Source organism: Cheilinus undulatus, linkage group 13, assembly GCF_018320785.1.
Source record: "Cheilinus undulatus linkage group 13, ASM1832078v1, whole genome shotgun sequence".
Classification (NCBI taxonomy): Eukaryota; Metazoa; Chordata; class Actinopteri; order Labriformes; family Labridae; genus Cheilinus; species Cheilinus undulatus.
Genome location: NC_054877.1, coordinates 46,520,223 through 46,546,539, shown reverse-complemented (window position 1 = coordinate 46,546,539; position 26,317 = coordinate 46,520,223). Strand labels below are relative to the sequence as shown.

General features: G+C 40.4%; 2 protein-coding genes across 2 annotated transcripts; both read right to left on the bottom strand.

Moving 5' to 3' along the window:
* Positions 1–2,687: 2,687 nt before the first annotated feature.
* LOC121520595 (immunoglobulin lambda-1 light chain-like) lies at positions 2,688–12,058 on the bottom strand. Its single transcript, XM_041804119.1, has 5 exons — positions 12,016–12,058; positions 11,605–11,923; positions 6,152–6,195; positions 3,016–3,340; positions 2,688–2,912 (listed from the first exon to the last, which is right to left on the bottom strand). Exons 1-5 carry the CDS (start codon positions 12,056–12,058, stop codon positions 2,750–2,752), a joined length of 894 nt encoding a protein of 297 aa, XP_041660053.1. The 3' UTR covers positions 2,688–2,749.
* Positions 12,059–15,353: 3,295 nt separating this feature from the next.
* On the bottom strand, positions 15,354–25,673 carry LOC121520262 (M1-specific T cell receptor beta chain-like). The gene is made up of 6 exons (XM_041803635.1): positions 25,631–25,673; positions 25,221–25,538; positions 19,026–19,076; positions 15,900–16,208; positions 15,709–15,783; positions 15,354–15,505 (listed from the first exon to the last, which is right to left on the bottom strand). The coding sequence occupies exons 1-6, from the start codon at positions 25,671–25,673 to the stop codon at positions 15,354–15,356; spliced, it is 948 nt and encodes a 315-aa protein (XP_041659569.1).
* Between the last annotated feature and the right edge of the window lie 644 nt (positions 25,674–26,317).

The window sequence follows — 26,317 nt, the reverse complement described above, 5'->3', positions numbered from 1 at the left end:
ACATTTTTGTCCATTTGGGCAAATTTTTCCTCCTTATCTGCTCACCACTTTTGCTGTGTTAGTCCATATGGTCTAATTTTTTGTAACAAAGTTTCTTTCAAGGCAAATTTTGGAATTCAAATTTCAATTGCTCTAAATAGTCAGAGGAACACTGAAACAAATTTAAAGCCATTAAGGACAAAAACGTCCACTTCCAAAAAACTGCTATAAAATTTTTTTTTGCATAAATCTCAGCTATGCTCAAAATTACCAAACATTCAATCATTTTGAGGATTTTTCACCCTTTAAATGCCAGTTTGATTACTTAAGTCAATGTTGTTGTTTTTTTTATGAAAAAAAAAAGAAAAAAAAAAAGTGGTATCTTCCTTAAACCAAATGTTGGATGGCTAGGACATTATTTCTAAATCCAGCTTGGATATGTCGATGATTAGCCAAAATACTGACTTTGATACATTTTTAGTTTTTGTGTAGCTTCCAATTAAAAATTTACTGCCCTTTCCAGCCATTAAGGACAAAAACGTCCACTTCCAAAAATGGCAATAAAAATAATTTACATAAAAAAAAAAAATTTCAGCAGAAAAAAAATTATTAAACTGTTAAATTTTTACAGCATTTTTTTTTTGGAAGTGGACATTTTTGTCCTTAATGGTTTTAACGGGCAGTAAATTAAAGTGATGCCTGAGGGTTAATGTTAACTGTGTAATCCAGAACATGTAATTATGCATATTACTGTACAATCTTTATATATTTACACACATTAAAAATTGTCAACACCTTTAAATTCACATCATTGGTTACATGAAAGATCATAATGACTAAAAACATCAGAAAATAACCAGTAAATGTCTGATGATTGTCAAAAACATTTTAATACTGTTGACTAATGTGGAAAGATTCATGCATGTATAAATATAAAGCCTAAAAGGAAAACAAAGTCAGAGATTAATAGATAAACATAAATGTATATATGCTCTAAATATGCCACTCTGTTGGTTTGTGCCACCTGGTTCAATGCTGGTTCTTTTATATTAAAGTTAGAGCGATACGCCGATGATACTGTAGTTTACAGCGAAGCAATATCTTTTTATCAGCCATTCCAAATGTCTAAAAAGCACAATATTTCAGACGTAAAGTATATGGTTTATTGCCAAGTTAAAAAATAAAACAATAGAGCAAATTAAATGGCACTATTTATATTGTCACATTACTCAAACATTCTCAAATAAAATGAAAAAAAAAAAACAATAAAAACATAAAACATGGGATATGTATTTTGTGTTACATGAGCTGTTTGGTTTGTGCAGAAATGTGGAAGGTGTTGCAGTCAGTGAGTATAACGTGACTGTTCTGGAGTGGAAATAGACAGTTTTTTTATTGAAATCCCTGTTAATGTTACTTTTAATTTATGATAAAACGTGATTCTGATTAAAAGGATTGCCATTAAATGGGTCTTTTTTGGACCAATGACAAAATCAAAGAGGAAAATCTGTATAATTAACATCCATATGCTAACATAGACTTTGTTACTGTGATGTCTGTCAGAGTCTCTGTGTGTTATTTCTAAACTAATTATTGATGGACTCTGACTAGTTATTATGCAGTGCTGAAACAATGCCTCCAAGACGGTTCCCATGGTTGCTGTTTATGCTGAAAAAAAAAAAAAAGTTTATATGAAACAACAGAAAAGACAAACAGGCTCAGAGTGTGAGAAGAGTTCCTGAGTGAGAGCAGCAGCAGATCTAAATCTATTCTCTGTGGTTATTAGGGTTGGTAAAAACAGTTGAGAGCAGAGCAGCACTTCCTCTCCTGCTGTGTGGGTTTCTGCTCTGCAGCCTCTTCACCGTTAGCTGAGGGTTTTCACTTTAACAACACCAGCACAGTTACAACCATGGGCTCTGGTTAAAGCATCATTCCAGGAACTTCACTTTAATATCAGAGCTCAGAAATCCACGTCTCAGCTTTGTCTGTTTCTGACTGTGTTTGTTGCTCATGGTTATATTGTCATTGTTGTAGTGTGTAGTTTGTGTGTGATTGTTTTCCACATGAATCCACTTGATCATTAAAAGTGTGACAGAGTAGAAAAGGTCAACACAGCCAGCATGTTTCCAACAGTCTGACTGATAAAGTCACTGCAGGACAATGGAGTCAAATGTGTAGTTTAAAAGCATCCTGCTGTGCTGTTTGTTCATCTCTATAAACAACAGTATCATCAGCGTAGAGCTTTACTTTCACACTGACACCATTATTCTAAAGTTTCCAGCACTGAACCTGACTGCATGACAACACCATGTGACATATTTAGCTTTATTTTCATGCTTTCTTATCCTTGTCACACTTTTGATACAAGTGCATATAACAGCATTTTTTCTGCACTGAGGTCAAATATTCAAACACAGACACTAAACATTTCTCAGTTTATTGAAAAAGCTCCATGAAAATGAGAAAAATGTTCCACACTCTGCATGATGCAAGAAAAACAAGCACAGGAATAACAAATGCAATTCTGATATTATTTCTATCACACAGCTACTAATTTCCACATGACATCATTTACAATCTAGTGAGTGGAAAAACTGCATTAGAAGCAATAATGTTCACTCTGAGTATATCTGCTTTTATTTGATATCTAAATGTGCAGGATACATGAACACATGTTGAATGAGTTTTTAGCTAACTACTGCATATCTTTGACTCTGATTTGAAGACAGTCAGTCAGCTGTTGTGCGGCGGATGGACGGTGTGTTGTTGGTTAGGGTTCCTCAGCAGACAGCGTCAGCAGACAGAGTCCACAGCAGTACACCAGACTCTTCACTATCAGCACAGAGTACAGCAGAGTCAGCAGCCTCACCCTGCACTCAGACCTGAAAGGATCATCTGAAACAGACAAGTCCAACAGAAATGTCATGATCCCTCTTCTCTATGACAGTGTCTACAAACACCAAGCTGCCGTTACCTTGTCCAGTTGCTGCCTCCTCTGAGCCGCCCTCATGCCGGCCGGAGCACAAGTATTCATACGGGTTGATCTGTTGGTCTTTGTCAAATGAGACTGAGGTGGAGTTCCCCTCGTGCTTCACAGAGCAGAGGTATTGATACTGGTTGATCAGGGTCTGATTGATCAGTAAGATGGAGCTGGTTGGTCCTGACTCTCTGATCTCCAGCTGCTCTCCCTCAGCAGGGGGAACTTCCTCCGGAGGACCGTTGTCCTTCTGTCTTTTCCAGGAGATCTGGACCAGAGGAGGAAACATGGCTGAGGCCACACACAGCAGAGGACTCTTCTCCTCCTGCTGGTCTCTGGATGCTGCTGAGTACAGGCTCACCACGGGCTTCAGCACCTCATGATCTGAAGAACACATAGAAACACATGAAGCCAACACTGCATCTGTCCTCTCTGCTGTTACTCATTAGCAAAAAAGTGTGGACGTAGTGCTGTTGGCATGAGAAGACTGTGCATTTGAGCTAATACTACATAGGAGGTCTATGTGAGAGACATGAAATGAAGAAGAAGGAAGAGAATATTGTCAGGCCTTTAAACACAAATGTCAGTGACTCTGTCCAATGAGCTGAGTCTCCTTAGGGTCACTCACAAACACGGAAAGCAGGGAATTTTGGACTCTAAGAGGAGTTCCTCCAAACACAGGCAGTGATCTTAAAGCGTCCAGAAGCCTTGATGCCTACCATCATCTCTATCTTCTAGCTGATATCTGACATTTGTTTGGAGCTCAGCATGCTTTTCTCTACACAACAGCTACACTTGGTTTAACAAAGTGGAGGAATTCAAATCTACTGACAGACTCTATGGGTCCAGAAAAACTCCAGAGAACAGAAGTAGAAAGAATCAAATCAGCAGGAATTACAAGTTCTAGTTTTTAGGCTGTTTCAGGTTAGAGAGTTTCATTATGAATGGATGGGGGTTGATTTTAACACCTTTGACCTTTCACCCCTCTGTTTCAGACATTACCATAAATGTAGCTTGCTGTTGACAGAATTTTTTCTGTTGTTCATTTTCCAGCGTGGGTAAAAATGACTGAATTTGATCTGATCTCATGATCTTTTTGTCTTTTTCTAAAAACATTGGACCAAAAAAATTCTAATCAAAAATATGAAAAGTAAATTTAGCCATTTTTTAAAAACATTTTATTTTAGAATATATAGATAATTAAATAATAATAATATTTTTATTATTATTATTAAAATAATAACAGCAATCACTCTTATTATAATTATTAGCTGATATAAAATTAGAGAATCTTTACAGATTCAGTTTTATTATAAATGGATCAGGTTGGTTTTTGCTCTTCACCTCTGTTTGATGATGTTAATCAATATTAGCTCACTATTGACATTTTTATGATGACTTTTTCACTCTTTTTATTTTTATCTATCTGAGAACATGAACTCAAAAAAAAAATTAAAAATGTTACATTAGTATCAAAGAATAAAATGAAAATTAGCCACTTTTTTCAATTATTTGGGTTTTCTGTTTGTGTTTTTAGACCTTTGTTCATAGCGTAGAATAGATAACAATAGGAGAAAAAAAGTTGTTTTTTGTCCAATAACTGAATGAAGACCAAAGATCTGCAATTTCAGATTCTTGGTGATTATTTAAGTCGGATATTTCTACGGATGATCAGCCATTCATAACGTACTTGAATATCAAAATCAATTACATGTATTTTTTTAACACATGTTGAAATCCTTTATTCTGTATCTTTTTTTTTTCGAAAATAAAATAAAATAAAATGAAAATTAACCAAAAAAAAAAAAAAGTAAACAAAATAAATTAATTAAATGAAATTTAAAGAAGCGACAGCTTTTTCAATTTCTTGTTTGTTTTGTGGCCCTTTCTTTCGGGCATAGAATTGATAATGTCGGGTGAAAACCTTTTTTTTTTTTTTTTTTTTTTTTGATCAGATAAGAAGAGAAATTAAAAAAATTAAAAATTTGATTTTGAATTTTGCAATTTCAGATTCTCAAGGGATTATTTACAGGAACAAATCTCCACAGATGATCAGCCATTCCAAGAAATTTACTTGAATATTAAAAACAAATACATTTATTTTTTCATACATGTTGTAATTATTTATTCTACATCTTTTTTTTCATAAATAATGATAAATTAAATAAAAAAATTAAAATATGTAAAAAATCAATGAATAAAAATAAATTAAAAGCAGCCACGGCTTTTTTGGTTTTGTTTGTTTTGTTGATCTTTGTTCTGGGCATAGAATAGATCATGTCTGGGGACAAAAGTTTTATTTATTTATTTATTGGTCAGATAAGTAAGGCAATGGCAAAATACAATTTTGACTCTGAATTTTGCAATTTCAGATTCTCCAGTGAATTTTAAAAATAAAAACATTTTCACGGACGATCAGCCATTTCTAACTTACTTGAATATTAAAAACAAATTTCAGATTCCCCAGTGATTTTTTAAAGAAAGACATTTTCACAGATGATCAGCCATTTTAATTTACTTTATAATATTAAATATTAAAAACAACAACATGTTGGAATCATTTGTTCTGCATCTTTTTCTTGTTTTTATTTCAATTTTTCAGGAGAAAACCCAAAAACTGACATGAAAACATGGATTCACATGAGGTCAGATTTATGGTTTATATTTTAAAGTTTTCTTTAGATAAAAAAGTTTCATTCTCCTAGATGATTGAATCCAAACAAAAATCTAATGTGAAATAAAATGCTGTGTAGTGAATGTAAATGACTGAATCAGTTGAATGTAGAGTTTATTTAGTCAGATCTATGCTTTTATGTTTTGTTTGTGGCGTTTTCTCATCAAATGGTGTGAGAGTCAAATGTTTCCATGCTGAGTGAGGAGGATTGCTCTTTGACATCAAATCTCTTTTCTTATTTATTTGGATCCATTCAGACCTTTGAACATGTTCATGATCAGAGTTCATCATTGATCAGGATCAAATGACTATTTATTGTCTGCCATAACTGTAGATTTGTAATCTGCATCATTCTATGGAGATGTGCAGTGTGATTCAAGCTCTCTGAGGAATGATGAAGATTTTTAAACTAACAACAGCTGCATGGCAACAACAAATGTTTACTGATGATGACAAGAGAAAATAGAAAGGCTGAAAAAGCAGAAATCATGATCAAATCTGAAGAAACAGTTTATTCTTACCTGTTACAATCAGTTTAGTCCCAGAGCCAAAGATGAGATAGTCTCTCACAGTGATCCAGACTGGTACAAAAACCTCTGCACAGCTGAATCTATCCAGATCATGAAGCAGGATCAAATTTCAGCTCTGGGATGTGTTTTTATTAGAGATGCACGATAATTATTGGTACTGATAAATTATCGGCTGATATTGCATATATTTGACATATTTCTATTATGCTGATAATAAAAATTAACCGATAAATCCACCGATAACAAATGCGTTGTTTTTTTTCTCACGAGACTACACATTCTGAAACAGCAGGTGGCGCCGTGGTACGAGAGCCACTGATAAGCACCAGAGAAGAAGAAGGAAGCAGCCTCAGTGCTAAGAGGCTAACAACACGGCGGTACTGGCGGAGTTATTCAGTATTTACGGGGAGGATAACACGACAGTGTTTGTTTAATTTGGAGTGGAAAAAAGTCCTGGAGTTTTAACACAACGGATCTTATAAGTCACTTAAAAGTCTTCATCCTAACTACGTTAAAACGGAGTGGCGTTAGCTGCTAGCGTTAGCTGCTGGCATTAGCTGCTGGCGTTAGCTGCAGTGTTAGGACCGAACCAAAGGCTAATACAGAGCAGAGACTGCTGGATCAGCAGACATTGGAAACTGTAGGAAGTTCGCCAGAGCCAAAAGGTAACGCTACTAATGACAGAATCAGTCTGACAGTCTCCTGATCCACCGCTGCTTTCATAGACGTATCCCTGCCTGCTCTGGTTGATGTAAGCTGATTTGATCTGATTTAAGTGGCAAAAAAAAAAAAAAAAAAAAAATCCAAGACTCCAAACTTTGTTTTGATGATTTCTTAATCATGACAGCCTGTTATCTTTGTCTGATTCAACATTAGTCAGCTGAATTCTTGCTTAGTTTTTATTGAAATGTCAGATTTGACCTCTTGTCAAGATAATTAAATTAATTTCAGGGAAAAGAGGAAAAATGTTTGTTAGTTGTTTGTGTGTGTTGTACTTTGTTTGGTACAGAAATATAAAAAAAATAAAATAATGTAAAGTTAGAATTGTTCTTTGTTTTTTGATGTAAACAGGAGTGATGTCAGTTAGAATTAGTTATAAATATCTTTGCTCGCTACATATTGACCCCTTCTTACCTCCAGATGTGCATCAACACATTGAATAAACTTATTTCTTAAAATCAACAATTGAAAAGAAATTATCGGTTCTTATCAGTTATCAGCCATCAGGAGAAGGAAATTATCAGTTAACGAATCAGTTCAAAAAATTGTGCATCAGTAGTTTTTATTAAGCTGACTTCAACATGACTGTCTCTGGTATTATTGACACTAGTAGACGTCCTCTGAGGACCAGAATGTTGCTCAGTCCAATCATTGAGTCCACATGGATCTGAATGTTTGACCAACATTCTTGGTCTCCAGAGGATTGACCTCATTCATTCAGAATCCTACAACAGGGCTCAACTGTAAATGACAGTAAAGAAGACAGAAAAGGTGAGGATTAAAAACATCTTTAGCTTTCATTTGAATGTTGGCAGTGAAAATGGAGTGTTTAGTTTTTCCTCTCCAGTGTTGTTGGGGATTCCTGATTATGTTTAAATAAAGTTCAGGTTTGGTGACTTAAATGTAAACATGCTGGAACTCACCAGAATTTTTACGTGTCAGAAATCATGAAAAAATTCTAATACCACTGCCATTCTAATCTTACTGTTAATAATCTTTCCTAGTTTTTGTGATTTGTAGGTTCTATATTTGAAAAAACTTCTGATTTGGATTTTATCTGACCATCGGCTTCTAGTCACAACCCTGAAATTGTGGCTGAGGTGCCCTGGGAAGTCCTATCTGATTGGATGTTGGTCATCTTTGGATGTCGGATGTTGCACAGGCATGTGCAACTAGGCTCATGGCCACTCTTAGAACACCAGATTCTCCTGTTGATCCTGAGTCTTGATTTTCTAAGTGGTAGATTCGGTCTCGAGTGATGCCTTGGTCGTTGTTGGTGACTACAGTCATACCACTGGTACTGACAGGGAGGGCTATGAGGCATGTGTTGGTCCACACGGCTCTGGACATCAAGATGAAATCTCATCAAGGCTCAGCTCTGGACTTGGTATCCCAATGATGGCGTCATAAAGAAGGAGACTAACCATGTACTCTTAGGTGGATGCTAAAGGCTGCTTCAGGGACTGCAGGATTTTCAGGAGTGCCCAGTTCTTTAGCAGTGACCATCAGCTCCTGGTCTCAAATTGTGGCCGTGGTGTCCCAGGAAGGCTGACTCTGGCTGAATCAGATTAGATGTCAGATGTTGCACAGGCGTTTGTGGCTGGGCTCGTGGCCAATTTGGGAACACCAGATGAGTCTTGAGATCCTGAGTCTCTCTGGGCAGCTTCAAGTCTGGTATCCTGTCTGCTGCCATTGAATGCATCCTGAGGTTACAGAGGAGGAGGGGGGATCTCGTCTCAGAGGAAACCGTTGATATCATTGAGGTGAGTTTCAGTTTAACATTTGTTAACCCTCTACTCATGCCTCAGTCTCCTGCCAAGGTTGGAGTTGCCATCAAGTCTTGTCCTGCTACTCGCCTAGATGTCTAACAAGCAGTGGTCAGTAGGTGTCTGCTCCAAAAATCTGAATGCCACATTTGACTGATCTCCATAGGGCCAGTGTGATAGGGCAACTTCAAGCTGGTGTTCTTCAAAACCAAGTTGCAGCATTGTTTGGAGTGAGTCCTAGTACCATCTCCAAACTGAAGGCCAAGTTCCTCATAACGGGGGATGTCAGAGACACGATGTGAAGTGGGCGTCCCAAAAAGAAGACACACCAAGAAGACAGTTGCCTCACCCTGTCAGCTCTTTGGTACCTCAGGCTGTCTTCTACAGATTTACAGTCAAGGTTTGCAGGATGAAATGGCTGACGGCTCCCTGCCCAGACAATCTGGAACAGACTGCACACAGCCAATCTCTGGTCTCATAGGGCTGCCAGGAGGCCCGCCATGATTGCCCTTCACCGTCCGTGAAGGCCCGTTTGCGCTGGTGTAGGCAGAGACTTGGTGTCACTCAGACGTATTACTTTAAAGGAAATACAGATCAATATTGATAAACTTGTTGCTCCTAAAAACCCTGTTTAATGAGGCAGAGAATGAGAGGAGGTTGGGTAGACGATGAGAAGCAACAGCTGAACTAAACAGTCAGTGATTGGAGGTATTTGTTGGATATTTTACATTTCCTGCAGCTGCAGGAAAATTCTCAATATCACTGATTTTATTCATCAGAGTTGAATCTAAAAAAGAGGGATAAACCGAGCGTTAATCCTTGTAGAATGAGAACTTAATCCAGAAATTAAATCACACATTATTTAAATAGATAAATTAAAACAATAGAAAAGTAATAGAAGATTTAAAAAAAAACAATTCCAGCATAAATTAGGGAATAAAGGTAAAATGGAAAAAATGGTGTAACACAATTTTCTGGTGGAAATTAGTATCAGTTAAAATTCAGAGATGATCATGTAGTCACATGACCTTCATGACACGTTTTAAAGTTTAAGAACAGTTAGTGTTTTATTATCAGTCAGTCAGTGTTTATTATGGATCATTAAATAACGGGTAAAAAAAGCTTTCTGAAAAAAGTTTTTAAGGACAAAAACTGGAATCATCCAAAACCTTTATCAAATAAAACAGACCAAGAAACAGCAGAAATTAGAACTGGTCAATCAAATTGGAATCGCTCTTTATCACTGGTTCTGTTCATAAATTTCATGGTCAGAATTTCTAGGTGAGTTGAGGCGTCCGGTTTGATCGCCTCAGGATTGGGTCTCTGCTTTTTGTGGATGATGTGGTTCTGTTGGCTTCATCACCTTAAGCTCTCACTGGAATGGTTCGCAACCGAGTGTGAAGGTCTGGGGTGAGAATCAGCACCTCCAAATCTGGGGCCATGGTCCTCAGTCGGAAAAGGGTGGAATTCCCTCTCCAGGTTGGGAATGAGATCCTGCCCCAAGTGGAGGAGTTCAAGTATCTTGGGGTCTTGTTCACGACTGAGGGAAGAATGGAGCGGGAGATTGACAGGTGGATCGGTGCAGCGTCAGTGATGCGGTCTCTGCATGAGTCTGTCGTGGTGAAGAAAGAGCTGAGTCAAAGGCTAAACTCTCGATTTACCGGTCAATCTACGTTCCTACCTCACCTATGGTCATGAACTGTGGGTAGTGACCTAAAGAATGAGATCATGGATACAGGCGGCTGAAATGAGTTTCCTCTGCAGGGTGTCTGGGCTCTGCCTTGGAGATTGGGTGAGAAGCTCAGCCATCTAGGAGAGACTCGGAGTAGAGACGCTGCTCCTCCGTGTTGAGAGGAGCCAGATGAGGTGGCTTGGGCATCTAGTCCAGATGCCTCCTGGGATCCCCTGGGAAGAGCTGGATGAAGTGGCCAGAGAGAGGGAAGTCTGGGCTTCCCTGCTTAGGCTGCTGCCCCTGTGACCCGATCTCGGATAATCGGGAGAAGATGGTTGGATGGATTGGAATCGGTGCGTCTCTGGTTTAAGTAGCTCCAAGAGCACAACATTGTTGAAAGAGAAAAACATTTTTATAGATTTTGCCTCTTAAAGTGCACTAGTTAGATGTATATAACTTTAAAATGAACATTTGTTTTCTCCCGGGGGAGCATGCCCCCAGACCCCCCTAGAAAGGTGACAGTGTCCATGATCATACTGGTACCACCTCTGCCTCAATGTGAGCCAGGAAAAACCCTGAGAATATTTCACTGAATATCATCGTTATCAAACATGAAATATCCAAGATCATCTCTGTCATCTCTCCTCCACTGACCAATAAAAACCAAAAAGGGAGTGAACTCTGTTATCAAGTTTAATCAAACACCTGATCAATGAACAGATGTTTGAAAAAGCATGCACCTTTGTATGAATGACTTTAAAGAATTGTTCAACCTCTGCAGCTGTATTAGTGTTAGACTCTTTGTGTTCATGACATGTCAATGAAATATTTATTTTTGTACTTTAACCTTTATTTAAGCAGGAGATTAAAGAGATTCAAATGTCTTCTTCAAGAGTGTCCTGGCAGACAGACAGTAGCACATCTACCAAAGTTACAGGGAGGAGTAGTACTACACAGCAGACATAGTCCAGGAGACATAGACAACATGCATTTAAAGACACAAGAGAACAGATTTCAGCAGCTAATATTGAGCAGAATCCAGCACATATAGAGGTGTGGAGCAACAATAAAGCTGCTGTCATCAATAAAGTTTGATCTGTGATTTGACTTTCCAGTGGTCCTGTCAGCAGTGATGAAATAAATCCCTCAGTGTCTGTGACTCTGGCTGAGATGGAGGTGAAACATGTGAACCTGGATGTGGTTTACTGCTCTCTTCATGTTACAAACTCTGACTGACATCTGTTCATCTGAGGGTTTTTGTTCAGGCTCCTCGCTTCATTTCTCACTGTGGAGACCAACAGGAGCAGAAATATGAGGCTGAATGAGAGACATTAACTCTCTGGATCTGCAACTCCCAGCCGTTCCCTTTATTCACAGCTGAGAAATCATCTTCCTGAGGATGATTGTAGCGTTTATCTATTTCACCATCACTCCTGTCAATATCAAGAATCAGTCTGAATGTATCTGACTCTTTCTTCTGGTACCAGTATACATAGCTACCACTACACTGGTCAGTTCCTCCACAGCCGAATGAAACGTTTTCACCGACTCTCCTGGTCAGTGTTAAATCATCCTGAATCAGCTCTGTCGCCGTGGAAACTAGCGCTGCAGACAAAGACACAGACAGGTGAAGGTGAGTGTGACAGTGTTTGGTAAAGGTGGAGTTTTCTGGCTCCTGATTGGCTGGAAACTCTCACCTGAACACAGACAGCACAGGGCAGCAGCTGGGAGGAGAAGCATTCTGTGCCGTGGTGTATCCTCTGGAGAACCTGAGGAGAAGTGACGCTCTGACGCTGCTGAGGGCGAACCAGGATGAGCTGAGACATCAGAGGAGAAACACCTGATTCTGACACGGCCTCACATCTCCCATCAGCCCCTGCGGGGGAGAGATAAGGCTGCGGTGTGGCAGCAGGCCGGATCTTATTACACAGAAGAAAAAACATCTGAAAATAGATGACCTTTAACCTCCAGGACCCAGGTGTTCTAAAGTAACCTGAGCAGATTACTGATTTACAGATTTACTGCATTGCATAAATGTGAATCCAGTTTGATGTAAACTATCAGGATGATTGTAGTGAAGAAAATGTTGTAAGTGTTCATCAGTGAGTTCTAAAGGCAGTAATAGAATAAGTCTGTCTGATGTTAAGGACTGTTTCTCTCTCATGGACATTTGTCCGTTTGTTTTGTCTAACCATAAATAAAAATGCTACAAAAACTAAACTATATATCACAGATTTATTTGTCTTTCTGCTGATGGCTCAGTGTCACATGATCAAATCCAGCTCTTCCTATTGGCTGTTGTTTGTATTTTAAAGCAGTGTTTTAGAAGGAGCACCTCAGTGTGCTGCTGGAGCAGACTTTTAAGTTGAAGGAGAAAGAGCTCCACCTTGTGGTCGGTTTGGAGAACTGCAGAGATCCCCTGATGATGCTGCTATTTGTCATCATGATGAGCATCATGGTGATGCTGTTATGTGTTTTTTTTTTTCTTTTTTTGCTGGCGATACAACATCGCCATCTTGTGGAAATTGTAGAAAAAACCTCTACATTGCTATATTTTGTTTCCACTGAGAGATACAGCACTAAACAGCTTCTCTCATTTCAGATAGAAACCTGTAATTTGACCCACAAATGCCTTCTGTCTGTTTGAGCTTACTGAACTCAGCAGTGGTTCCACAGAGGCCTTTTGGCAGCATAAGTCCAGCATAGAGAGGCTGAGTGAACGTGGTCTGGATCCTGTGGAGGAGAGTCGGGGTTCCAGAGATGCTGTAAAAGGCCAGAACACCTGCACTGTGATCCAGGTACAAGTCGGCACATTCTGATATTTTAGAAAAACTTTAGTCCAGGTGGAACTTACATAAATAAAAATGTGCTTTTTATCGGTGAAATATCCTTTCTTCTGACACTGTACAGACATTTTTATATTGCCTATTTCATCCCATTTAACAATGCAACAATACACCAATTCACTGTTTCATTTCAACTATGGATAGATTGATCATCACATCCCTGGTTTTGGATTGTGGCTCTTGCAATAGTATTTTTAAGACAATGTGGCTCTTGGGTAGAAAAAGGTAGAGTACCACTGACCTAGAGTGACGTATCATTATCCAGGAGTGGGTTACATCAGTGGTTTTCAAACTTTTTTTGCCCAAGGCACACCTAAGGTTAAGCCAAAATCTCAAGGCACACCATATTTAAATCGATACAAAACAGACTTTTTGAATAATGTTACAGTCAAGGTGGTCCATAAGGGGGATAAAGGGGAGAGCTTTCTGGGGCCTAGCCAACTGGAGGATCATGGACATAAAAAAAGGGGGGCAACAATGGGTTAAAAGTGGAAAAAAAAGGGCAAACTTGGGCAAAACAGTGATCCAAAAAAAGGCAAAATTGGGCAAAAAGGGGTCATAGATGGGATGAATGTGCAAAAAGGTGGCAAAATAGATCACAAGTGGCAAAAAAGGGTTAAATGTTGTAAAAAGGTGGTAAAAAGGGGTTAAAGGTGATGGGGAAAAATGGCCAAACAATAGAAAAAGGTAGCAAAAATGGATCAAAAATAGTAATAAGAGGTGGAAAAAACACTTAAAGAGGCAGCAAAATGGTTTAGGTTGTCAAAAGAAGTGGCAAACATGAGTAGAAAAATTGGGTAACTTGGATAAAAATAGCAAGAATTAATAATCTCTACACTAGTTTCAACCCAATAATAGCTTGCCATGCTTTTTAGCTTTTAGTGAGGTAAATGTTAGCCAGGATGCTAGCATCACTGATATCATCAATAAATCATAACTGGGGAGGTCCATTTGCTGGGGTTTTTCAGGGGTCCAGATCTGTGGGCAGGCCTGGTTACAGTACTTGCCATAAAGTTGTAGAAATAACGAACTGTACAAATTCCCACGGCACACCTAGACTTGCCTTAAGCCACACTAGTGTGCCCTGCCACACCATCTGAGAACCACTGGGTTCCATTTAGTAACAAACAGTAGGGATGCAGTGAGTTTCTGCAGCCACCAGAGGGCAACAGCTTCATAAATATATTTACATTCCCTCAATAGAAACTTCTATAGGCCCTAAAAACACATGAAGATGAAATTCTGCTTTTTTCTCATCAGTTTCAAAGAGAAGGTCTGATATTCACAGTATTGCAAATAAACTCTAATTCACTTAATATCAGCAGCATCTAGATAGATAGAGAGAAACCTTTATTGTCATTGCATAAGTACAACGAAAATGAACATGACCCTCCCAGCAATAAAACCAACAAACACGAAAAAACACCATACTGAGGAGCAAAGAGCCGCTGCACTAATGTGCGCTGCCATCTTGGCTTGTGTGTCTTGTGCATCTTTTATTTAGTGAAAATGGTTTATATTAAAACAAACTAGTTTGCTTTTTTATTTGGGTCTACATTTTGAAAGCATGTGACTGAAGACACTGCCTGGTAGTTTTAACCAACAAAAAATCTTTTTGGTAACAACAGACAGTCCCATTTAAAATGTGAGAAGAGTTCCTGAGTGAGAGCAGCAGCAGATCTAAATCTATTCTCTGTGGTTATTAGGGTTGGTAAAAACAGTTGAGAGCAGAGCAGCACTTCCTCTCCTGCTGTGTGGGTTTCTGCTCTGCAGCCTCTTCACCGTTAGCTGAGGGTTTTCACTTTAACAACACCAGCACAGTTACAACCATGGGCTTTTGATGCAAGTGCATGTAACAGCATTTTTTCTGCACTGAGGTCAAATATTCAAACACAGACACTAAACATTTCTCAGTTTATTGAAAAAGCTCCATGAAAATTAGAAAAAGCACAGGAATAACAAATGCAATTCTGATATTATTTCTATCACACAGCTACTAACTTCCACATGACATCATTTACAATCTCGAGTGGAAAAACTCCATTAGAAGGAATAATGTCCACTCTGAGTATATCTGCTTTTATTTGATATCTAAATGTGCAGGATACATGAACACATTTTAAATGCATTTTTTGGAAAAGCTTTAAATTGCTGAGATTTCAGTGAGAGAGAATCTGATTTGAAGACAGTCAGTCAGCTGTTGTGCAGTGGATGCACGGTGTGTTGTTGGTGAGGATCCTCAGCAGACAGAGTCCACAACAGTACACCAGACTCTTCACTATCAGCACAGAGTACAGCAGAGTCAGCAGTCTCACCCTGCACTCAGACTGGAAAGGATCATCTGAAACAGACACAGATAAACAGTTATTCTTAACTTCATGCAGCTACGGTCATTTTAGACGTTTACATTTTATCATCTTGGAGTTAAACTTGTTTTGATTCTCTAATCCTGCAGGTTTTTAATATCTTGTTTAGATCTCAGTGTTTGTTTGATGTTGAATTTATATATTCTTAAAGGTTAGAATAACTGGATGTTGATCTTACAGTCAGTCAGCTGCAGAGCTGGCAGATGTCTTGGCTCTCTCTCTGGAGGACCAGAGGTTGAAGGAACTGGAGCTTCTGTTGGAGCTGGAACTTCTGTTAACACAAAGTAAAATAGAAAAGTGAGTGCTCTGCTCCATCGTCTTCATGTGAAGCTGAATCACTTCTGAACACAGAAATCAAGACTTCTTTACCTATTTCTTTGCGGTCCTGGACCGTCCCCCCCTCGTGCTTCACAGAGCAGATGTATTCATACGTGCCACTCTCTCTCTGAGGGATCTTCAGGGTGGAGGCTGTACATCCAGACACCTTCAGTTTCAATAGTTTTCCCTCAGCAGAGGGCAGCTCCTCCAGATCACCGTTCTTTCTTCGTCTTCTCCAGGAGATCTGGACCAGAGGAGGAGACATGGCTGAGGCCACACACAGGAGAGAGTCCTCCTCCTGCTGCTGGACTCTGGAGGTTGCTGAGTACACACTCACCACGGGCTTCACCACCTCATCATCTGAGGATCAGATAGAAACACACATACACTATATTGCCAAAAGTATTCACTCACCTGCCTTGACTCACATATGAACTTAAGTGACATCCCATTTTTAATCCATAGGGTTTAATATGACATCGGTCCACCCTTTGCAGCTATAACAGCTACAACTCTTCTGAGAAGGCTTTTCACAAGGTTTAGGAGTGTGTTTATGGGAATTTTTGACCATTCTTCCAGAAGCGCATTTGTGAGGTCACACACTGATGTCGGAAGCCCTGGCTCTCAGTCTCCGCTCTAATTCATCCCAAAGGTGTTCTATGGGGTTGAGGTCAGGACTCTGTGCAGGCCAGTCAAGTTCATCCACATCAAACTCTCTCATCCATGTCTGTATGGACCTTGCTTTGTGCACTGGTGCACAGTCATGTTGGAACAGGAAGGGGCCATCCCGAAACTGTTCCCACAAAGTTGGGAGCATGGAATTGTCCAAAATCTCTTGGTATGCTGAAGCATTCAGAGTTCCTTTCACTGGAACTAAGGGGCCAAGCCCAGCTCCTGAAAAACAAGCCCACACCATAATCCCCCTCCACCAAACTTTACACTTGGCACAATGCAGTCAGACAAGTACCGTTCTCCTGGCAACCACCAAACCCAGACTGCTCCATCAGATTGCCAGTTGAAGAAGAGTAATTCGTCACTCCAGAGAAGGCGTCTCCACTGCTCTAGAGTCCAGTGGCGGCGTGCTTTACCCCACTGCATCCCATGCTTTGCATTGCACTTGGTGATGTATGGCTTGGATGCAGCTGCTCGGCCATGGAAACCCATTCCATGAAGCTCTCTACACACTGTTTTTGAGCTAATCTGAAGGCCACATGAAGTTTGGAGGTCTGTAGAGATCAGTGTTGGGGGTAACGCGTTACAAAGTAATCCATTAGAGTACTCGGATTACTGTTTTGGAGTAACGAGTAACGAGTAACGCAACGCGTTAGTTCTACAATTCAAGTAATCCCATTATTAGTTACATTTTCATTAAAGTAATTCATACTGAAAAAAAACCCCAAATTTCCTCTCTCTTCCTTGGCTTCAAAAAGAGAGAAAGAAAAAAGGAAGCTCCTTGAAGCATCTGCTCTGTTTGTCCTTCTCTCTTCCTGTAGTCACATTGGCACGTGCCAGCAGAAGGTAAACATTCTGTGCCAGTACATGCACATTGTTAACTTGTTGAACCAGCAAGATGACGGAAAGGACAGCAGGCCACTGTGGAATTATCCCCATTATGATGGATTTTTGGATAAAAGGGACAAGAACAGCATCCTGGTGAAACGTAAGTTTAAAAGCTCTGTTTGCTTTCATTGAATCAGCTGTGCAGCCGTTCCAGTTACGCGCTGTTGTTACGCACAGCGTTTGAGTGATTCTGTCTGCCTCTGCTCAGCTTGTTGTCAGATTGTGAACTTGTTAAAGAGCTGTAAATGTTTTCCTGTCTGTAGGTGGTGTTTTCAGGCTGCACTTATACAGATTATGGGCTGTAAATTAAGCTGTACATCGCCAGTAGAGTCTGCACATTCAAATGCAGAAGTGCAGTTGTTATCTGTCATTTTTACAACCGCTGAGTGGAACGAGTGGCTAAAGGTTATTAATATTTAGTAACACAAAAGTACTCTAACGTGTTAGTTTTAGAAGCAGGTAACGCAGTAACGTAATGAATTACTTTTCTCAGTATGTAACGCAGTAATCTAACAAGTTAGTTTCAAAAGTAACGCTACCCAACACTGATAGAGATTGACTCTGCGGAAAGTTGGCGACCTCTGCGCACAATGTGCCTCAGCATCCTCTGACCCCACTGTCGTTTTACATGGCCTACCACTTGGTGGCTGAGTTGCTGTCGTTCCCAGTGGCTTCCACTTTGTTATAATACCACTGACAGTTGACTGTGGAATAATTAGGAGCCAGGAAATTTCACCACTGGACTTGTTGCACAGGTGGCATCCTATCACAGTACCACGCTGGAATTCACTGAGCTCCTGAGAGCGAGCCATTCTTTCACACATGTTTGTAGAAACAGTCTGCATGCCTAGGTGATGATTTTATACACCTGTGGACATGGAAGTGACTGGAACACCTGATTTCAGTTGTTTGGATGGGTGAGTGAATACTTTTGGCAATATAGTGTATATTAAATTAGAGAACCTTTATAGATTTCATTGAATTATGAATGGATTAGGGTTGCTCTTCACCTCTGTTTGATGATGTTAATCAGTAATAGTTCACTATTGACATTTTTATACAAACTGAGAGTTTTTTTTACAAACTCTCAGTTCTGTTATTTATTTTCTATCTGTCTGAGAACATAAACCTAGAAAACAAAACATAAAAAATATTAATGAACAAATGAATTAATTAGTTAACAAAGTAGAAACAGCTTTTGTTGAGACATAAATAGATAATGTGGAGTAAAAAGTTTTCTTTTGTCAGTAAAGTAGGGGGATGACAAAATACAAGATGCTGTTACACGTATGATCAGCCATTCCAAGTCATTTAAGTGAATATCAAAAACAGTGACATGCATTATTAAATGTGTTTTGGAATCATTTCTTTAGCATCTTTTTATGAGTAATAATACTATAAAATAAAATAAAAGTTCTAAAAGTATATAAACTAAATTATATTGAAAGTAGCCAAGGATGTTTTAGTTTGATTTTTCTCTCTGAGGAATGATGAAGATTTTTAAACTAACAACAGCTTCATGGCAACAACACATGTTTACTGATGATGACAAGAGAAAATAGAAAGGCTGAAAAAGCAGAAATCATGATCAAATCTGAAGAAACAGTTTATTCTTACCTGTTACAATCAGTTTAGTCCCAGAGCCAAACATGTAATAGTCATACCATCCTCCCACAGTGATCCAGACTGGTACAAAAACCTCTGCACAGCTGAATCTATCCAGATCATGAAGCAGGATCAAATTTCAGCTCTGGGATGTGTTTTTCTAAAGTTGACTTCAACATGACTGTCTCTGATATTACTGACACTAGTAGACTTCCTCTGAGGACCAGAATGTTGCTCAGTCCAATCATTGAGTCCACATGGATCTGAATGTTTGACCAACATTCTTGGTCTCCAGAGGATTGACCTCATTCATTCAGAATACTACAACAGGGCTCGACTGTAAATGACAGTAAAGAAGACAGAAAAGGTGAGGATTAAAAACATCTTTAGCTTTCATTTGAATGTTGGCAGTGAAAAATGGAGAGTTTAGTTTTTACTCTCCAGTGTTGTTGGGGATTCCTGATTGCCCTTGTTATTCAAGGACTCAGCTTTTTAAATGAGTCTAACATTCAGAGCCTGGGCTTCAGGAGAAGAAATATATTTTGGAGTGCAAAGGACTTTTTATTCTCTGTTTAAATTAACTGCAAGTTTTGTAGCTTAAGGTCGGCCACACACTAGACGATTTTTTAATCTGAAACGATTTTAAAACCATGAGAGACCACAGACTTCAGGACAATTTCCAAAGATTTTCCTTTTTAATCCTCTGAACGCACACACTAGACCAGTGGTTCTCAACCTTGGAGTCAGGACCCCACTGGGGGTCACGAGGGGGTCACCACATGCCTCAAAAAAACTAGCAATATTTTTCAAATTACACCATTGCCACTTTACACCAATTTTACCAAATGCTAACCCTTTTTCATCACTTTTTAACACCAATTTTGCCAATTTTAGAACATGTTTGCCACTTAAAACCCACTTCTGTCCATTTTAAATCCTTTCCACCTCATTTTTCTTCCTGTTTTTGCTCCTTTTAAACCAATTTTTGCAACTTTTTGCCTCTGTTAACCCTTTATTGCCTCTAACAATCACTTTTTACAACCCTTTTAGCCCATTTTAACCACAGTTAACTCATTTTTGCCAGTTTTTATCAGGTTTGCATCTAATCCAACTTAATTTCCACCAGTTTTTGCACTTAAAAGCCATTTCAGATACTTTTTAATCCCCTTTTACCACTTTTTGTGCCCGCTTTTGCCACTTTAACCCATTTTTAGTTATTTTTTGCCACTTTTAACTTAAATATATTCTTTGAAAATCTTACTTCCCCACCTTTTCCAAAATTTTTTGCCATTATAAAGCAATTTTAGTAATGCTGTTTTTAACAAAAGTTATTTTCATTGAAAGAAGGCTATTTACTACACAAATGAGTAAATAAGGATATTTGTTTCTATGATCAGAGTGGTTATTATTCAGGTCAAATATAAAATATGGTTTTCACAGCTTACCTTCCCAATGGATCATGGTTTTGCTGACCTCCGTGGGCCCCCAGTTTGGCTGGGTCCCAGAAACCTCCCTCTTTATCCCTCCTTATGGACGGCCTTGTCTGCACTATTCTAAAAGGTGCATGGCCGTGTTCAACCACCTCCAGGTCCAGTGGGGTCCCCGGTCTCTGGCACCTTTATTTTGGGGGTTGCAGGCTGAAAAGGTTGAGAAGCACTGCACTAGATGACAAATCCAGATTGTCAGATCACTGGAGACCACACACCTGCCGACCTGCCTACAACTTAGCGTGATCACGTCACTTCAGAAAAAAAAACATGGATATCTGTCGATACCGTCTTGCTGTCTCTCCACATCAGGCTGTCCTGGTGTGAGTTACAGGTGCAGCAACAATCATAAAACAAGGGAAATACTCAGGATGAAATCCTGGCTGGAATTAAGGTACCATTGTGTTTATGGCTGTGAACAGTGAAAGTGCGTATGATTCGTCTGGTGACGCTACCCGGTCTGCTCGCTCTCATTGGTTGTTTTGGGTACTCCGTCAGCGGCACTACGACCTAGAATCATAAATATCAAACATGTTTGATATTTACAATTCCGGGTTTGGGAGGCTACGATGCGATTTGAAGCAGTAAATTAATCGTGTTGACACCACACAAATGCAGACGTCTCAGATAAATAATCGTTTGTGATGAGGCTCCAGTCGGTATACGCCCCCACGATGGTTGGGGGAGGCAAATCTTGCACCAAATTGGGCTTAAAATCCTGTAGTGTGTGGCCCGGCCTAAATGTAGACATACCGAAACTCACCAGAATTTACATGTCAGGAGAGAGAAACACCAAATACCGTTGCCATTACAATCTAATTTTCGTAATAATCTTTCCTGATTTTTGTTGTTTTTTTGAGTTGATTTTTGAGCAAGACTTCTGCTTGAGATTTCATCTGTTTTGCCCATCAGCTCATGGTCACAACCCTGAAACTGCAGCTGAGTTTCCTCAGGAATGGTGATCAAATCAGATTGGATGCCAGTTGCCAGATGTTGCACAGGTGGTTGCGGCTGGGCTTGTGGCCTCTCTTGGAACACCAGATGCCTCCAGAGATCCTGTGTCTTCAGGTCCGGTACCCTGGCCACTACCATAGAATGTATCCAAAATTTACGAGGGGGGGTCGTACTCCTCTGATGACACCCTTGATGTGTTTGAGGTAAGCTGCATGGCAAGACTTAACAGTTAAACCAAACTGGGCACGAGGCTGTAAGGGCGATGTGGAGAGATGTGTAAACCAGAGTTTGTGGAGACTGTAGAGGGCCACCTGGGGACAGGTAATGCCCGCCCAGCTAACAGCACCATACAGAGCCTTAAGGCAGCTGTATCCTCTCAGCATTTCTCTGCAGTAAAAGCGCCTGATGGCCCCGATCCTGACAGTAAAGTAAGTTATGGGAGCATATGCTGGTTCGGGACTTCACCGCGTCAACCTTAGTCCTGTCCTGCCTTGGGCCTGCACCAGGCCCATGCCCCCTCCAGGTATCCTCTCAGCTGACACCTCCATGATGCATGTGGTCGCCCTGCCATCTTGGCCAGCCCACTAGATCCTGGGCACTCAGTATGCTGGTTGTTGGATCAAGCCTACCAGGTGCCCGTAAAGCACAGCTGTTGTTCCTGTAACAGGCAGCTTACACTTCCCATGCACGCTCTCTACATCAGCTTTAGACACACGGTCTAACAACGACACCCAAAGATGTGGTAAGGAGAAGTTGTCACAAAGTTGTCTTTTTGGCGTCAACATCCACGCCTCACAAGAGTATGGGACGACTGGAAGGACCAAGGACCAAAAGACTCTGACCTTCATCCGCATGTTTAGATACAGGGAACACCACACTGTCTTGCTCAGCGAACCCATAGCCCCTGGACCAAGTCTGCGGTTGAGCTCAGCCCTGCGGTCAGAGGATCGATGGATTAAGCTGCCAAGGTAGGTGAACTTCTCTACAACTTCCCCCATTCAGACACAGATTCAATGGAGATTCAAATGTCTTCCTCAAGAGTGTCCTGGCAGACAGACAGTAGCACATCTACCACAGTTACAGGGAGGAGTAGTACTACACAGCAGACATAGTCCAGGAGACATAGACAACATGCATTTAAAGACACAAGAGAAAAGATTTCAGCGGCTAATATTGACCAGAATCTACCACATATAGAAGTTCATCCAAATATCTGCAGCCAGATGTGTCTGCCTCCAGGTCATTGAGCTTTCTCTTCAATGAGAGCAGATCATGAAGCTTCAAGACTTTCTGCAGCTCATTCCAGGCGGAGGGAGCAGCAAACTTCTGCTTTTTTTCACCTCTATGCTGTAGAATCAAACAATCAATCCCCCAATCCTTTTCTTTCCATGGTCTGTCTCATCAGCACACATTTGTCTTTCTATTTCCACTTCTACCTTGAAGCTCAGAGGATGTCATGGCCCAGGCTGCACTCAAACACACATTTTGAAAAGACAGGACGTTAAGAAGTGCCTTTACACTTCTACTGGCTGACAAGTACCCTACCACATCACCAACATACTGTCTCCAAGTCCAGATCCATCATGCCCAGGCAGGGCCAGATTAAGGCCTCGTTTACACGACAATGTTTTGCTTTTATTTCCTTTATCATTTCCAAAATGTTCCACGTTCAGACGGCAACGTTTTCAAAACAATCACCGTTCACACAAGACTGCTGGAAAAAAACAAAAACGATGTAGTACACATGCCAGGCCAGAAGATGGGGGTGTGATTTTCGTGCCTGCAATACATCTCTGCTGATCCAAGTGATGGTGAAATAAATCAACACTTGTTTGAAGAAGTACAGTTAAATTCAAAAGAGTGAGGAGCACAAACAGTACGCTGGTGTCGGCCATCTTTGGTTTGAGCTTTCCATCCGCGCATGCATTATAAGCCTACTCATGGATATTTACTGCAGCAGCAGTGCACATGTCCGTTTTCAGAAAGTGCCGGTTTCCCTGTTTACATGGAGACAGAGACGGGAGGGCGTTTTGAAAAACTTCCACTCTGGAGCCCGTTTTTGAAAAGTTCCATTTACATTACAACGGCGTGAAAATGGAAAGCCAAAACGCTACAAAACTTTTGCATTTTCACTCAAAAACATTGTCATGTAAACGGGGCATAAGACATCAGAGTGCCCCTGAGTAAGGTCTTTCAAGCCCCCCCAACTAATCTGAATGCTTCAAATACTTATTCAAATATATACATCTTGAATTCAGCACAACTTGTCAAGGAAGCTTAATGATAGGAAAACCGCTCAAAACTTTTCACTTAAAAAAAATGACAGAGCATGGGTGTTCACAGACAAAAACTGAAATTCTAGGTGCAACATAAACATTTGTAAATGTCCATGTTTCTCAAGTGCAGTTCTGCTTATTTTATGTGTCTGCATGCTCTGGAATGAGAATGAATGCTAACGTATCTCAATGTTAGCAGTAAGGTGCGGGCACGGGGGCTGATCGTAGTGTCGGACGGCCTATCGCTAACCTCACCAGGCTCAGGCGCTGTGCCAGTCTGTTGCATTCTGCTTGGGAATTCCCTGTGAAAAAGTTGCTTATAATGTTAGCAGCAGCTAACATTAGCAGTCTCACTGATGGCTGAAGAGGCTCTCTCGCTAACTGAGCCATCCTCTGCGTCATCTCCGCCCTGAGCCAGGCAACTAGAAGGATCTCCCTATTTCTGGTGTATTCCGTAAGTTGTCGGTATGCCTGATGCCCCTGTCTTTTTAAATTTTCTGTCTGGCGATCCCACTTAGCTGTCTCCCCGATTTATCCATGTTGGCATTCTTTCACTGCATAGTATAACTGATGTAGTTCGCTGACCTACACCAAGTTGATTGGTTTTTCCTCTGTCACCTTTGACCTGCCTCATGCCTCCTGGCCAATGAGGAGGGGTATGTCAGCTCACAGTGCCACTAGTGCCACTGTGTGAAAACTACAGCAATACTAGTAGACAGGATTATGTAAAGCGCTGAGTAATCATATTTATGCAGTTGGAAGTTTGCAGTATGGTTATGTAGCTCCTGCCGTGGGCCCCCTGTGGGTCTCGGACCCCTGGGCAATTGCCGAGATGCCCTAATGGTTAATCCAGCCTTTTGTCCACGAGGACCACCTGGTCCAGTGGACTCAGACATGGTCCCTGAGTCCAGTCTGTACTTTGAGGTTCGTTGTCCTCAGATCTGGTCCTGAGTCTTTAATGTGAAACCACTTTAACAGACTGAGGAAAGTGGAACTCAATGACAAAGTTCATCAGCTAACAACAGTAATCAGCAGTTAGTAGAGCTCTAAAAACTCAGCTTGTGGGCTCAGCTCAACAAACATTCAAGGATTTTGTCCTCACTAAATATCTGATCAAACAGCTTCAATGATAAAGAAGTGAATATCTCATTTAAAGGGACATTTCGCTGGATTATTTCAAGAGGATTTTTTATTGGTTTCTCTTTATCTCCATTCCTCTGTGTCTGTATCTTTCCCTTGTTTCTGACTATGTGGAGCAACAATAAAGCTGCTGTCATCAATAAAGTCTGATCTCTGATTTGACTTTCCAGTGGTCCTGTCAGCAGTGATGAAATAAATCCCTCAGTGTCTGTGACTCTGGCTGAGATGGAGGTGAAACATGTGAACCTGGATGTGGTTTACTGCTCTCTTCATGTTACAAACTCTGACTGACATCTGTTCATCTGAGGGTTTTTGTTCAGGCTCCTCGCTTCATTTCTCACTGTGGAGACCAGAATCCTCACAGGAGCAGAAATATGAGGCTGAATGAGAGAGTTTAACTCTCTGGATCTGCAACTCACAGTCATTCCCTTTATTCACAGCTGAGAAATCATCTTCCTGAGAATGATTGTAGCGTTTACGTAAAGCTCCAGAATGCCTGTCAATACCAAGAATCCTTCTGAATGTATCTGACTCTTTCTTCTGGTACCAGTATACATAGTAATTATAACACCGGTCAGTTCGTCCACATCTGAATGAAACTTTTTCACTGACTCTCCTGGTCAGTGTTAAATCATCCTGAATCAGCTTTGTCGCCATGGAAACCAGCGCTGCAGACAAAGACACACACAGGTGAAGGTGAGTGTGACAGTGTTTGGTAAAGGTGGAGTTTTCTGGCTCCTGATTGACTGGAAACTCTCACCTGAACACAGACAGCACAGGGCAGCAGCTGGGAGGAGAAGCATTCTGTGCCGTGGTGTATCCTCTGGAGAACCTGAGGAGAAGTGACGCTCTGACGCTGCTGAGGGCAAACCAGGACGAGCTGAGACATCAGACGAGGAACACCTGATTCTGACACGGCCTCAGATCTCCCATCAGCCCTTGCGGCGGAGAGATAAGGCTGCGGTGTGACAGCAGGCCAGATCTTATTACACAGAAGAAAAAACATCTGAAAGTAGATGACCTTTAACCTCCAGGACCCAGGTGTTCTAAAGTAACCTGAGTAGATCACATTTATTGCATTGCATAAAATCCTGACACCTGGATTTTCAAATAAAATACAATCAGAAATCTGGTTAGAGTAGGAAATCCAGTTTGATGTAAAATCTCAGGATGATTGTAGTGAAGAAAATGTTGTAAGTGTTCATCAGTGAGTTCTAAAGGCAGTAATAGAATAAGTGTCCGATGTTAAGGACTGTTTCTCTCTCATGGACATTTGTCCCTTTGTTTTGTCTCACCAGAAATAAAAGTGCTGCAAAAACTAAACTATATATCATAGATTTAGTTGTCTGTCTTTCTGCTGTTGGCTCAGTGTCACATGATCAAATCCAGCTCTTCCTATTGGCTGTTGTTTGTATTTTAAAGCAGTGTTTTAGAGGGAGCACCTCAG

Bases quoted from the DNA above. Each gene is read 5' to 3' on its own strand.
- LOC121520262 (XM_041803635.1), bottom strand. From the start codon at position 25,673: ATGCTTCTCCTCCCAGCTGCTGCCCTGTGCTGTCTGTGTTCAG. The intron at 16,209-19,025 runs GTAAGAATAAAC...TCTGATCCTCAG, and splicing joins GACTAAACTGATTGTAACAG to ATGATGAGGTGGTGAAGCCC. The intron at 15,506-15,708 runs GTAAGATCAACA...TGTCTGTTTCAG, and splicing joins AGCTCTGCAGCTGACTGACT to ATGATCCTTTCCAGTCTGAG.
- LOC121520595 (XM_041804119.1), bottom strand. From the start codon at position 12,058: ATGCTTCTCCTCCCAGCTGCTGCCCTGTGCTGTCTGTGTTCAG. The intron at 11,924-12,015 runs GTGAGAGTTTCC...CTTTGTCTGCAG, and splicing joins CCTGTGCTGTCTGTGTTCAG to CGCTAGTTTCCACGGCGACA. The intron at 6,196-11,604 runs GTGAGAAATGAA...GATCACTGTGAG, and splicing joins TGCTCCTGTTGGTCTCCACA to AGACTATCTCATCTTTGGCT.